Source organism: Helicoverpa zea, chromosome 5, assembly GCF_022581195.2.
Source record: "Helicoverpa zea isolate HzStark_Cry1AcR chromosome 5, ilHelZeax1.1, whole genome shotgun sequence".
NCBI lineage: Eukaryota > Metazoa > Arthropoda > Insecta > Lepidoptera > Noctuidae > Helicoverpa > Helicoverpa zea.
In genome coordinates, this window is record NC_061456.1 from 8,795,781 (window position 1) to 8,810,425 (window position 14,645).

General features: G+C 36.7%; 1 protein-coding gene across 1 annotated transcript; it reads left to right on the plus strand.

Moving 5' to 3' along the window:
• Window positions 1-1,857: 1,857 nt before the first annotated feature.
• On the plus strand, window positions 1,858-4,633 carry LOC124630557 (glutathione S-transferase 1-like). The gene is made up of 5 exons (XM_047164513.1): window positions 1,858-1,998; window positions 2,438-2,496; window positions 3,070-3,211; window positions 3,671-3,864; window positions 4,475-4,633. The coding sequence occupies exons 1-5, from the start codon at window positions 1,858-1,860 to the stop codon at window positions 4,596-4,598; spliced, it is 660 nt and encodes a 219-aa protein (XP_047020469.1). The 3' UTR covers window positions 4,599-4,633.
• The last annotated feature ends 10,012 nt before the right edge of the window (window positions 4,634-14,645 follow it).

Consider the following 14,645-nt stretch of genomic DNA (forward strand, 5'->3'; position numbering starts at 1 on the left):
AATACAAAACATATGCCTAGATAACCAAGCAACCCTTACTGAGTCTGGTTTTTAGACCTTTATGTTTTTGACTAACCGTAGCGAGAGCCTAGGAAGTTAAAAAGAGTGCCGGGGCCGATAATCTTTGCTGGTGCTTTCTGAAACACGAAGAATTGGTTCATGACAGGTCAATTGATATATAAATATATTTCGTCAAACCTCATCGAATATCAAACCATCCATCCTATATTTTTTTGTTTATTTTTAAATAGCCAAATTAACGTTATCGATATAAACTTGTAATTACACGTATCATGCAATACAATAGGTATGCAATTCTCGTAATTAAACAAATACCCCACTTAAACGTAATTGGTATTTAATTACACATCAGTGAGATATTTTTGAATGCGATTAATGTTACTAAAATAATGTTTTAACGTTCAAACTAAAATATTTTTGAAATGCATAGTATTACTATGAATTGGTATTTACAAATAATTTCAGCGAAGCACGCTTTAACACACAGTAGTTTTTTTTTCAATACTCAATACTTTAATGCATACCATAATGTTTACGAGACAATACCTTTTGAATAAAGAATTTAAATAGTCATTGCATAGGTATATAGTTATGATATTACTGAAACTAATTATAACCTCTTCAAAAAAAGTAGGTTAGAAAATAATGCACAGCTGATTTTTGACGTCTCAATTTTAAAGGTTAGGTATCTGTTATTGTAAAATATGAATGTGTAAATTATGTAAATAATGTTTATGAAATATAGTATAAATCAAACCGTTATAGCAAATTACTCAAGACGTCGATTTCACTAATCCAGTTGCATTGTAAGTTTATAAGTTTATTCAAATTTCTTAGCAGAATCAGTGTCGAGCAATTATGAACATTCTTTCTTATGATTAGTTATAACTACCTATTGTTGAACAATTACTATAGTAACATAGTCATCATCTTCCTGTCTTTATCTGAATTTCATTTAAGGCTCCGAATTCTTTCTAGCCATATCAACTGTTACACAATCCATATCCAAATATGTATCTAGCTGTTTTCCTGCGGACATTTCCCAGAGAAAGTTCTTGCCTATCCGAATAAAATATAGTCCATGTCACACAGTGTTAGTGTAGCTTCCCAATAGCGAAAGCATTTAAAATCAGTTAAGTAGGTAGTTTCAGAGCCTTTATTTACGGTACACACAAACAAACAATAGATTAGATAGATCCCTTTCCAATGCCTTCAACTTGGATACGACCAAGTTACATCACAACTTACAATAGGTACAATTGATGTAACTCCAGAAGATGGCCCTAGAAACAACCCTTACAAACTACTAAATGTAGTACTAAACTCTGCAGCCTATTGCGAACAGGGGCCATAACAGTTTGCTGCAGCTAACGGCACTGGCGAGTCAACAAGCGCTTACACCATGTCACTCAATGTAATCCACAACATAATTGTGTAGTAAACTAAGATTAAACAGAACGTAACAGATTTACGAAGTTAACTTAGTCTTGGGGTAATCTTAGGAAGTGGTTTTATAGTAGTCAGAATGCACTTTATGGCAGTAGTTTTGAAAATATTACGTTGATAGCAGTTGGTCAGGACTTCTCATTTCTGGAAGCCTCGAATCACCATTGCAGTGGCCGGACATATTAGACAGTACTTATCTTTAGTTTCCTAATTTAGTATCTTAAACTCGATACTAAATTAGGAAATACACGTTTTTCCCCGCGGCTGAAAGCCAAACAGACGAGTAATTTTCACATTTACAACGGAACTAAAGATTATTATTCAAAGTCCTTATTATAAAACATTTTGGTATGCTTATGCTTATAAAATACAATTTAAAACTTATTCCAGATGGTAGTTAAACTTTATACGGCGGAACTAAGCCCGCCAGTTCGCGCCACTATGATGGCGTGCGCCATATTCAATGTGCCATACGAGAATGTTGAAGTTAATCTTATGGAAAAGGAACAGATGCAACCAGCGTTTTTAGAAGTAAGTTTGAAGAAATGGGTAATAACAAACCTTTGGTTTATTAACGTTGGGGTAAAAAAAAAACCATGAGTAATCATTGGTGTTCGGTCTCTTGCAATTTATCGAAAACTAGCTTCCGCCAGCGATGTCGCCTATGTTCCGTGGAAACTATGTACTTCACGCACGCGCATGAATAATTTATATGCATAAAGTCTTTCTCAATAAATGTGCTATCAAACACTGAAAAAAAAATTATATCAACGGTTCCTGAAATTAACACGTTCAAGCAAAGAGACTCTGTAGCTTTATAAAACCAATATAGACATCACCCAACCACATGATACAAAGGACAGAATAACTTCCAATTAGCCTAACAAAATGTCACAGGATACCTTATGAGGAAAACTAAATACACGTTTCTAGTTAACGAAGGATATTTTAGGTCCATTTCCAATTTCAGAAAAACCCCCTACAAACGGTCCCTGTTCTCGAAGATGGTGACTTCATACTGCATGATAGGTTTGTAGTAAGTTCTTTGAGTTTCTAAATATACATACTTACACTACATAATAGTTTCCAGGTTACTGATAAAGAGTCTGATAACTTATCAGGATATCTGATAGCATAGCACGTAACTTTGTTTTCATAAGTCTCGCACAGCAAGATCCAGCAGAAATTTTAAGCAGCCTTTATTTGGCAGATAACTTTAACTATCAGATCTGACACTTTATTGGTAACCAGTGAAACCGGGCTTTAATTTTCAAATATGTGTTTGAAAATTAGGGACCAGTTTCACAAATTTTAGCAAGCCACTAATAAGGTTTCACTGGAAGCAGTAGTAAAAACAATATTTTTAAAATTGTGATACGTGACTATTTCAAAATGACTTCCCCATGATTTATAACCGAAACATTTTTTTATTTAGGCGTGGTCTAAAAAACATGCCAAATCCTAAATTCAAACAAACTCGCTTTTCCACGGCTTAACATGTTTTAATTTATTGCTTTGCAAATTGATTTATTTTCCCCTCTGTGACGGATATTTTGGCTTTAAATCATTTGTCACTTAGTGCTTTTTGTTTCCGCATTGCAGTCAAGCTATATTAATGTACCTGGCTGATACGTATGGAACTGACGACTCATGGTACCCCAAAGACACCAAACAAAGGGCATTGGTGAATCAGAAACTATTCTTCAATACCGCTGTTTTGTTTCCTAAATTAAAAAATATAACGGTGAGTTATTTTATATACGATTACGATACGAAATACCTAAGCTTTGTATTCTACCTCAATTTTGTGCTAAACTTTGTCTATTTATAGAAGAAAGATTTCCGAAATGTAATTGCAATAAAAATAAATAGGTACACAAAAATAAAAATAACGATGAAGATTAATATTTTATAGCTGACGTTGATGGTACACATAAATTTAAAGACTGCCCAAATTACACTTTATAAATGCTGGATATTTATGAAGCAATATATCTCTTAATATAGTATTTAGGCCCACGCGTACCTACCTACCATTAAAAATTCTGAACCACTTAATCTCTAAAGTTGGAACCAACGATACCGCCATTAATAAGGTACTATTAAGAGCTTAGTAATTCCTCCATAATTAGTTTTACTAACCAGTATTTATTTCCATGAAAAAGGTTTTTGTTTGTAGACTGACTACCTATATTTTTTCCAGTATGCTTTAGTGACAGAAAGAAAACAAACACAGTCGAAAAAATGGCTGGACAATATTGAAGAAGGCTATGGTTTCGTGGAAATATTTCTTAGCAAAACAGCTTATATTGCCACAGATAACATCACGATAGCAGACCTGTCAACGTATAGTAATATGTCATGTTTAGCTTACGTTGTTCCAGTGTACGAAAATAAGTAAGTCTAACAGGCAATACTTACGTACCTATAGAGCAAAAAATATGAAATACTTATAGACATGTCTCAGCCGAAAACATTACTCCTTGTTCACACTCCGATTGATTATATTATTAACCTATATTTAAATAAATAACCTATCAAATTTTATAAACAACTATATCCAACGTCTGTTTACATATAAAATCACTTAGAATTAGAAAAGACTTCTGAGTAAAGATGCTCGGGTTCTTGCACTATAGTTCTAAGCCCATTTGCTCAAAATGCACCTTTATAGTCATGGTATGTCTTCAGAATGTCACCCAGAGAGCATGAAACCTGAAAACACAATATGTAGTTGTTATTACCCTTATTCATAAAACATGGCCAGTGTCAAAAGTTAGCCGCTATGGATTGCACACATTTTTCTGACGTGCCATGTCGCGTAGTTTTCCATGGACTCATAAAACAAACCAGTTGGACTTTTGACTTTTTTTTACCTGATTTAAAAATGATGGGTCGTTTTTCTTGTTGATTTTATTTGAAGCGGCAACTTATTAACTTTATCTTCATCAATTTTTACGAATAAATATGATTTGATTACATATTTGGTTAATTATTATTTTATCAGGTACCCAAAAACGGTTCAATGGTGCACAGATATGGAAAATCAGCCTTTCTGCAAAGAGCATAACAATCCTGCAGCAGCTATGTTTGGGAACTTACTGAAGGAATGTCGAACTCGAACTCACTAGTATAACTATAGGTATACATACAAAGCCTATTAAATAGAATCGTAAAGGATCGCTGTTAAAAGTTGTAGTTTTTATTTTATTTTCTGTTTGAAGCTGAAAAGCTCTACGGTTACATTATCTTTAGATCTTTCTCCCCGTTCCTCCCGGATTCCGAGAAAACGTTTCGTTGAGTATCCAGATCATATTTATATAGCATACCTACTACATACCAACGCATAATGGAGCCTTCTAGAGCTGAAAGATATTTTAAATTGGACCCGAAGTTTTCAAGTTTATTCATAACACAAGAACAGAATTCTTTCATATTAAAATATATATAAGAATTAAAACAGAGACAATACGCACGACCAACGAGCGTCAACAAACATACACGAATGATAACCATGTATGTATATTCGGAACAGTTTCATCGGCGCCGTTGCACCAACGAGATTGGATTGAAGTGGCCCCGTGCCAGTATACGCAGATACACACCCTACAGCATGATATTGTGAATAAATCGTAAGCTGTGCCCTGACCATGATATATGCCGGTACAAATTGGATTTATTTCCCGCTTTCCCTTCCCATTGGTACTGAACAGAAACTGTTATTGCACGTATGAACGATGAGGTGTCATGAATAAAATATTCTGTTGCGAACGCGTCACGCATCCGAAGGTTTCGATCGCGATTTCAATGTGATACACCAATCACATGACACCTCGTACAAATGATTTATTGCTCGTGTACTCATAAGTATAACCTGTTTTGGTACGTACTATAGCAAAATTATTGTTCCCAAGTGGTACAGTGTTGAAAAACTTTCTTAGTATTCTATCATAGAGACAGTTTTTTCATTAACTCCTCTTACAGTACCTAAGCCCGCAGCAAAAAAAATGCTTGCCACATATCTAACTAAATACTGAATATTATGAAACTACAATAGAAATACAGCTACAAATGTGAATAATTACCTAGAGGAACCGGATTTTTTTTTCTGTGAGGGCTCTATGATATCATTTTATTGACAACAAAGATAACCGTTTATTTATAAAACTAGTCTACTTAACACTACTGTCATTTCGCTCTAAGTAAAATTGCACTAATATATCGAAACAATGACCTCTTATCGACCAACATATCGTACATAAAGTTACGAATTACATAATTACAAAGGTCTATAAAACTTAGTAGTAATGCAAGAACGATGCAAATTAACTCCAATTACAATGTCTGCATTAACAAAACGTCATATAAAATAAAACAAAGCGGGTTTTAAATTACCCCATTGGACTAATTAAGGCTGCCGAGTTGCCTACAGTTTCATAAGTCATTTGAATTATGAGAAAGTTGCGTTTTCGCCGCGTTTCACTCGCACCGATGCAGGATGCACTACTTTTCGAACTCGGATAAATAACGTTTCCAATATCCGTATCGAGGGGTCGAAATTCATCCATAGCAATAAAAAAATGATGTGTTTAAATTGGATTAACCACTGCATTGGGATTGTGTAACAAACGAAAAAAAAGTATTTATTTATAATTGGTTTAGATCCTGAAATCTATAGCGCTGCTAGTTTCTGAATCACCTTGTTTCTTTAACTTGAGACTGTCATGTCAGATTACTACTTTCTAGATCCATATCATGGTCGCTTTGATAAGAATAAATCCGAAATGATCCGTAAAGGTATACCGCAATGAATTGTCTTCGATACTTCTGCATGCAAATGCCATTTGTTAGATTTATGCCTCAATGCAAAACGACTCATTCCTATTTTTCTTTGCGTTTTATTTGAGTATTACCGTAATACCCATTTTTGTTGTTTTTCCATTGTTGATCGAATTACACACACAAATCTATGCCGTGTCACAGCTCTATACGGTTTAATCTTCCTTGCAGGTACAAATTCCCGCATCGGTGTATTGTCTTTTGGGACATATATTTCAATAACTCCGTTGTGGTATTGCGTATAAATCGTTCTTTTAGACATTTGACAATAATTTACGTCGATAATTTGCATCCGGACAAAATATGCCTTTATTATCGTATAGTTGAGATATATTTTCTACGGGACCTCATTTATTTTTACTTAATGAGTACATTACGCCTTAATGACTTTTGGGGGTAACATTAAATTATTCAGCATTTTTCGTACCCGTTGGTTGGTATATTCGGAACAGTGTTCATATTTAGCAATAAAACCACTCTGACCTCTATTGAATAAATGATGTTAGGGTCGATGGATAATGGCATTTTTAAACCTATTTCAAAATGACCTTATTTTTGTGAAAGATGTATGGATGACGTGACGGGAATGTTTGGTAGCGTCCCTACGTTCCATTAGCACTGAGCTATAGCTGGCGATATTTTGTATAAATAATGCCCACTTTGACGCAACCTACCCTACGTTGGGTCCAATAAGTTTGACATGTTCCTGACAGCTGCCGACCTTTTTTGTTATCACGTACAATCGTTCAAAGGGCGTTGCTACAGCATCTATTTTCAGATAAAATTGTTCCGTAACATACGCCTATTTTTTGTACTTTAACAACAGATATCCTCCTCTAAGCGTTTTCAGTAACTTAATTATATAATCCAAGTGATCGAAATACACATGAGTAAAACACTTGTTGATAAGCGCTTTGTTTCTATAGATACAATATACCACTTTTACCAACAAAAATTCTTGTTCCGAACCTCAACACCAGTTCCAAAAGTCAAACATTGAAACAAAACCACCAAGACCGCCGTATCAATACCAACTTGATAGGTCTACCAATCAAAAATACAATACAGGCCATACAAATTATAATTAAGTATGTAAATAATGGCGTTCAAAATAAGACCCCGCAGGTTTATAACAGAGTTTATAACGCTTCCTCTCGTATTTTAGCTCGATAAGTACCTACAAATTATGAGGTTAATGAACCGAAGTTTCAGGTAATGTGCTAATTAATCGTTGATGACCGAGACCCAGTTATTTTCTCCTTCCAATTATGACCGTATAATCGACCAGTGCAGACCTGCAGCTGCAAGGTTCCTATAAAGTTTATTTGTAGAGAAAAAATATATACCTATAGCTGCTTAAGTGCTTGCTTCTTTTAGACTAGTGGCCAGTGGCGGATTTAGAGTATCCGAGGCCCTAAGCACAGAGCCTGTGTAGACCCCCTATTACTTAAATGGAAATAGAAGGTTGAAGAAATTGACCGAGCAAAGCGAGAGTGATGCACATGTAGTTTCAAATGCGCGAGCGAAGCGAGCGCGAAATTTTTTTCGGACTCGTACGGAGGTAAAATTTATCCCAAACGTACTTAATTTTTTGTTTGTTGACAAATGCAAAAACGAAGGCACATAGTTTCTGAATACGCGAGCGAAGCGAGCGCGAAATTTTAATTATTTTTATTATAAACTCAGAACCAAAATTACGTACAATGTAGCCCAAACGTACTTAACTTTTAATTTGTTGACAAATGTAAAAACGAGGACATATAGTTTTTGAAAACGCGAGCGAAGCGAGCGGGAAATCTTGATTATGTTTTAAGACTCAGAACTAAAATTTCGTAAAAGGGCTACATTTCAAACCTTCATTTCTTTCTGTTGGACAAGTAAGATGGATAACGTAAGATCGATAACAACGTCCGCGGACTTAACCGGTGGTCCGCGGACCACTTGGAATGCCTCCAGGCACCACCAGCCCACCACCACCAGGACCACTGATCTAAAGCATCCAAAATTTTCGGATATGTTTGTTATATTGCACTCGTAGTTACAGCGTGAGCTTCCCAACGACTGTACGATAGCGACTTCGGAACGCTATCGTTGTCTATTAATTCTTTGCCCAACGATGAGTAGAAGCCGAAAAAAAAATTGTATAACAACTGCACAATTGAAAAAAAAAATCACTGCGATCGTACAACAATCTACAGCACTGCGACCAATCAAGTTTAGAGGCGGGGGTGTATGAAGGGTCACTCCCGAACTGCTCGCGCCTTGTGATTTCGGATATATTGTGGATGAATCTCGATAAAATGTAGGTATAAAATGAAACGCCAGCAGAGGATGGAGGCCCCTGGAGAACAGGGGCCCCAAGCACGTGCTTGTTGTGCTTATAGGGTTAATCCGCCACTGCTAGTGGCGGATACCAAAAATATGCACAGGAATCATTTATTCCTCTGATTTGTGTACTAAACAGTCTCCTATTTTTAACTTGAATTCTTTATCATCTTCAATTTCATATTCGACTAAACTAAACATTAATAAAAAACCTTCAGTCGTAATTCAAGTTTTGTGTCAACTATCCCAACTGGAAACTGGAAACTTTACTTATAACCGCTAACGTGAAAGTGGTTCAAGCTTTGACACAGTTTTGCATATAAAATTCTTTCAGAAAATGAGAAAGTCATAAGTTACTACATACCTACTAAGTATGAAAGACTTATTAATGTTTGTTCTGAACTAAAATTGTTTTATGTAATCTGCGAGTTCCATCTAAATAATGCGGAAACTTAATAACTATCTATCGCGCTTTTCTGCTAAAACTACTTAACTGATGTGAATAAAATTTGGCTCACAGATAGGTGCTGTAGAGCCTTACAAAGAACATAGTCTATTTTCGATTTGTCTTTTATATTTAGCGCACCTGCCATGAAATTTCTCCTCCACCTAAAGGTTGACTGGTAGAGAACGCCTAAGGCGTTAAGTCCGCCTTTGTACATTGTTTTTTGTGTAAAATGTGTGCAAAAAGTGCAATAAATAAATAAATAAATAAATAATAGTCTAGATCCGGGTGTAGAAAGCTTTTCCACGGGTCGTGAGTGAAACCATGGGGAATACTTACTTGTAGCTACAAAATTTCGGGTGGTGATGATTTCTTGATCTTAAGTAAATAATTTATTTAATTATTTGTTAGACAATAAACAGTCCTGTTTCAGTAGGTAGTTACTATAGCCGGAGGGTGGGCAGGCGTCGGACGCGTTATGCCGCCCAGATGCCGCCCTAGCAGCAGCCAGTGGGTAGCAGACCGGGGAACTCCTGCTAGCTGCATTGCAAGACCTGCTGCTGAGATGGATCGCCAGTAGATGGAGGCGACCAGCCACTGCCGAGAGGTCATGAAAGTCGTCTTTGGTTCTCGTGGCCCCTCTCTAAAAGGCAGAAGACGGCACAAAAGCTGAGGTTTTTAGTGAGTGCAAGCCCCACATAACCTCGCCGTCTCCCCGGGTGGTGTGTGGCATTTTCCTCAGCTGAAACAAAAAAAAAGGTAGTCACTATAGACAGAACGTTGAAAAAAGTAAGTTTATTAATGCTGAAATATAATTTTAGTTAGGCATATGATTTTGATCTGAGGGCATATGTATTCTTACACACATATGTGTATCAGAAACTAAACAAACATTTCTACATTTAATTTTAATTGTGGCTCTAACTAATGTAATAGTAAACCGTTTAAATGTTGCTCTAAAGATAAGCGTTAAACCCTTAAGCTTATCATGAGAGAAATATTTTGCTTACGTCTCTCTTATGACGTCACTGTCAGGACTATTGTGACAAGGGTTCTTGTCATATCGCAATCCTCTTAAGTAGTGTTACTAAAAGCATTACTGAACTCAGTACTAAGTTTTTTATTATTTCTAAAACCTAGACCACATTACGCTTTAAGTATGTGGCTATTTATCAAACTTGACACTTAGTGCTATTATTGTAAAGTTACGACAAATATGACCGTCACGGTGGTGGCTGAAGGGTTGAGTAGGGGTGAGTAGAAATATTAAAAAATAAAAGAGCTATAGGAGATGTCAAGAAAAAGTATTACTTTGGAACAACGATATTTTCTGTCCATTCTACAGAATTATCTGTTATTTTATTTATTACTAGCTTCTGCCCGCGACTTCGTACGCGGATCCTGTCCCTTATGCCAGCTACTACGGGGTCAGTAAAATCAAAGTTCTGAATCGTCTGATATTGAATTTTAAGGGCCCGTTGACTTGAAAACAACGGAATACGCATAGCCATTAGAAACGTTCCATATATTTAATTTTTGTACTTAAACGGCAAAAGCACAGCAGACTAAACAAAACGCTGAGAACTGAACCGCAATAGACGTGACCATAGGGATAAAAGTAGCACGTATTATTACGTAAAAAAACATTAAATGTTACTGAAATGACAAAGTCGTGATGACTTAGTGGAAGTCGTGGTGGTTTGGTGGGTAGAGAACCAATCTCTCAAGTATGAGCGTGCATCTTTGATTCCAGGTCTGGCAAGTACCTGCCAATGCAACTTTCTAAGTTCGTATGTACTTTCTACGTATATTTTGGATACCAATGACCGTTATTTGGAGGGGATGTTAAACTGTAGGTTCCGGCTGTCATTGAACATTCTTGGCAGTCGTTTTGGGTAGTCAGAAGCCAGTAAGTCTGACCAGTTTTACCAAGGGGTGTTGGGTTGAGCGGGTAACCGGGTTGTGGAGGTCAGATAGGCAGTCGCTCCTTCTAAAACACTGGTACTCAGTTGCATCGTGACTGGAAGTCGACCCTGACATAATTGGGACAAAGGCTCTTGAGATAATAACGACAATAATAATGAGATATAAGCACCGCAGGACATCTGAGGCTGATGACGGGGAGTAGCGACCCCGCGGGGCTATACTGAGTTCTCCAGGGACAGTATACTGTCCCCCATCTCCGGCCGTTCGGAGTGAACCATGACGGGGGTAGGTCTCACGCCTCTGGCTTGGCTTGGCTTGGCTGTCCAGAGTGGTGTCGCTAGAGCAGGGTTAGTAGCCCTGCTCGGAGGATAGGTGCCTCGTGGTAAGTGACCCACAAGGAGCGCATAATCTGCGTTTAAAATCCACCGAGGTATCCTCACACTTCAGCCGCTCATGTCCCTGTTGCCCTCTTGTTGCTATTCAGTGACTGATTCCCGGGGGCCCAGTAAGTGAGCTGGCGAGTCTCCACCTGCCATTTTTACATGTATGTAATACATTGTCATCGGCAGGTGCCATAGTTCCCGTAGTTTCCCCATTCCTAGTCCATTAGCATCCCATCACAATAGCCCAAGTAGTATTCATCCACAGTTAGCAATGGTATAGCACAGAACCGAGGATTGTCTTTTTTTTTAACGACGTCCACCGGGGATTGTCCTTGGGTTCATTTCTATAGTATATAAAGGGATAATCGTCGGTTTTGTGTCACCATTTCATTAAAGTTGTCTCAAAAAGGTTTCAGCGTGTTGGCTTCGGCCCCACGTTTGCCTCCCAAAAATTCAGAACTCTGTAGTCCCGAGGTCTGGAAGAGACATACAAAATAATAATGAGATATAACGCAACAAATTCGGTGAGTGGGGGCTCGTGATGCCACGTCTAGGTATGTAATATTTGTACTAAGCAGCGACTTAACACAAATTTAAGCGTGTTATATCTTCGTTATTATTCGTTTGTGAGAAGGAGAAAAGAAAAAATACGTGTCCATTATTTTAGGGTTATCTAAAAAACGGACTAATTACTTTTTTTGATTCAGCATACCTATTTCATAACATTCATTTCTTTACATTACAAGTGTAGTACCTATTGCTCTTGAAGTTCCACATCAGGTGTTCCAGATCTTCGATGTTTATACGTCAATAGAGAGTGCTTATCAGATTGAACCACTTTTGCTAAAACGTCATATCTTTATATGCTATAGTCCAGCTGGGCTCCTGGGGTTCCACATCAGGTGCTTTACATCTTCAATTTTTATAAGTCAACAGAGAGTGCTTTTAGATGGTGGGGTGTCGTGTTCAGAGATAAGTAAATAAACCGAATACTAATTAATACACTTTTATTTTCTGACTCCAATTAGGTTACATGGGATTTGGTACGGTCACAATATTTAGTAGCGTGCGTTGGTAGTGCGACATACGGGACAACTGAGGAGGCGAACACAATGCAAGTACAGTATGAACAATATTGATGCGTCAACAATTAGTGTAGGTCCCGCTACATCATTCCTCCCCTTTTTTTAAAAAAAAAATTTTTGACAAAAGATTTTTTTTTACAAAAAAAAATATTCTTATCCAGTTACTATATAATCCAAGAAATGCTTACAATGTTCACAAACAATATTATTAAATTACAGTCTCAACAAAAATTTGCTTACAGTATACATTTATACAATAACAACTTTGAAACAAGATGCTTGACGGGTTGTGCGATAAGCGCATGTTTGTCTCAGTACTACTGGCTTTGTACCTAATGGCTTAGTGATTAAAAGATACACCTCTCGTGCCTGAGAGTGCGAACAGCTTGCAAAATTATTGAGGGCGTCAAACAACAACAGTAAAGTAATATTGAAACGCGTAACGTTACTCGATACTGATAAACATGTTTATTGCGAAATGTCTACTAATAGTGCAAGACCATATTTACCTGAAAAATTTCGTCGCTTAGCTTTTGATTCTATTCATAATTTAAGTCATCCTGGTATTAAGACAAGTAAAAAATTAGTAAAAGATAGATATTTTTGGCCTGAAATGAATAGAGATATTGGTAAATGGGCTAAAACATGTGTAAAATGTCAAAGAGCGAAAGTTCAAAAACATACGGTTTCCGATTTAGAGTCCTTTAAAAGTACTAAACGTTTTGAGCATATACATATTGATATTATAGGACCGTTACCAACCTCGCCAGAAGGTTATAGATATTGTTTAACGATTATCGATAGATTCACTCGTTGGCCAGAGGCATTTCCACTAAAAGAGATAACTGCAGAAATCGTAGCGAAAACATTATATGAAGGTTGGATTAGTCGTTTTGGTTGTCCCATAAAGCTCACTAGTGACCAGGGTCGTCAGTTCGAAAGTAACTTATTCAAAGAATTAATGATTTTAATGGGAATTATAAAGACACGTACAACTCCGTATCATCCTCAATGTAATGGTTTAGTAGAACGTTGGCATAGATCTTTAAAAGCCGCGTTAATGGCTCGCTTAAATAATAAATGCTGGGTTGACGAATTGGCAACTGTAATGTTGGGGTTACGCACAACGATAAAATTAGATACAGGCGTAACCGCTGCACAAATGTTGTATGGCAGTAATATTAGAGTACCCGGTGACTTTTATGATACAACTGATTTGAAAATTAGCGATTCTGAAAATTTCGTAAATAAGTTAAAAGCTGTAATTGACGGGTTAAAGCCATCTAATAGGAAAAATAAGTCACCAAATAAGATTTTTGTGCATAAAGACTTGTATGATTGTGAATATATATTTATCCGTAATGACGCAGTACGGAAACCGTTACAACCACCTTACGACGGACCATATCGCGTCATAAGTAGAGATAATAAAGTATTTTGTATTCAGTTGCCCGACCGACAAGTTAAAGTTTCTATAGATCGTCTGAAACCAGCGTACATGTTAATAGAGGATGAATCGCAATCTAAAGTAGTTGATAATAGTAATAGGGATACCGTTTGTCGAAAAGTTACGAAAAAAGTAACAATTCAAACGGACGAACCCGATAGTAAAGTTTATACTACGCGAACTGGTCGAGTAAGCAAGAAGCCATTGAAATACCGATAAATTATTTTATTGTTAAAATGTCAATTTTGCAGATTTATTTAGGACATTAGTTTCAAATTGTGGTATCGTGATCTTTAATTTCATTTACGTTGAGACGATACATCAGTATAGTGGACTAAATTAGCAAAATGGGTTCTAATCAAACGAAAGAGAACGTAACTGTAAACGAAAATTTATCTAATGTGGCCCATGTACATAATAAGTTAAATATTATTGGCATAGTGATGATAGTTATTATAATAATGTTAATCATGGTATTTGCCTACGCACTGAAACGAAGATTCATTAGAGGCGTGAGGAAATGGCTAAGAAAAGAAATGGTAGCCAGTTCTGTAGCCTTACCCACTATTAAGGTCGAAACTGTGCAACCTCAACATACAATGAGTCCGCCGTCAACAGCCAAAGTTGTGCTTTGATAATAATATTCTGATCAAAAACCCTCGTTCTCTCAAGTGATATTATATTTGTGTGAATGTGTAGTGAATGTTAAACAGTAGTGAATGTATATT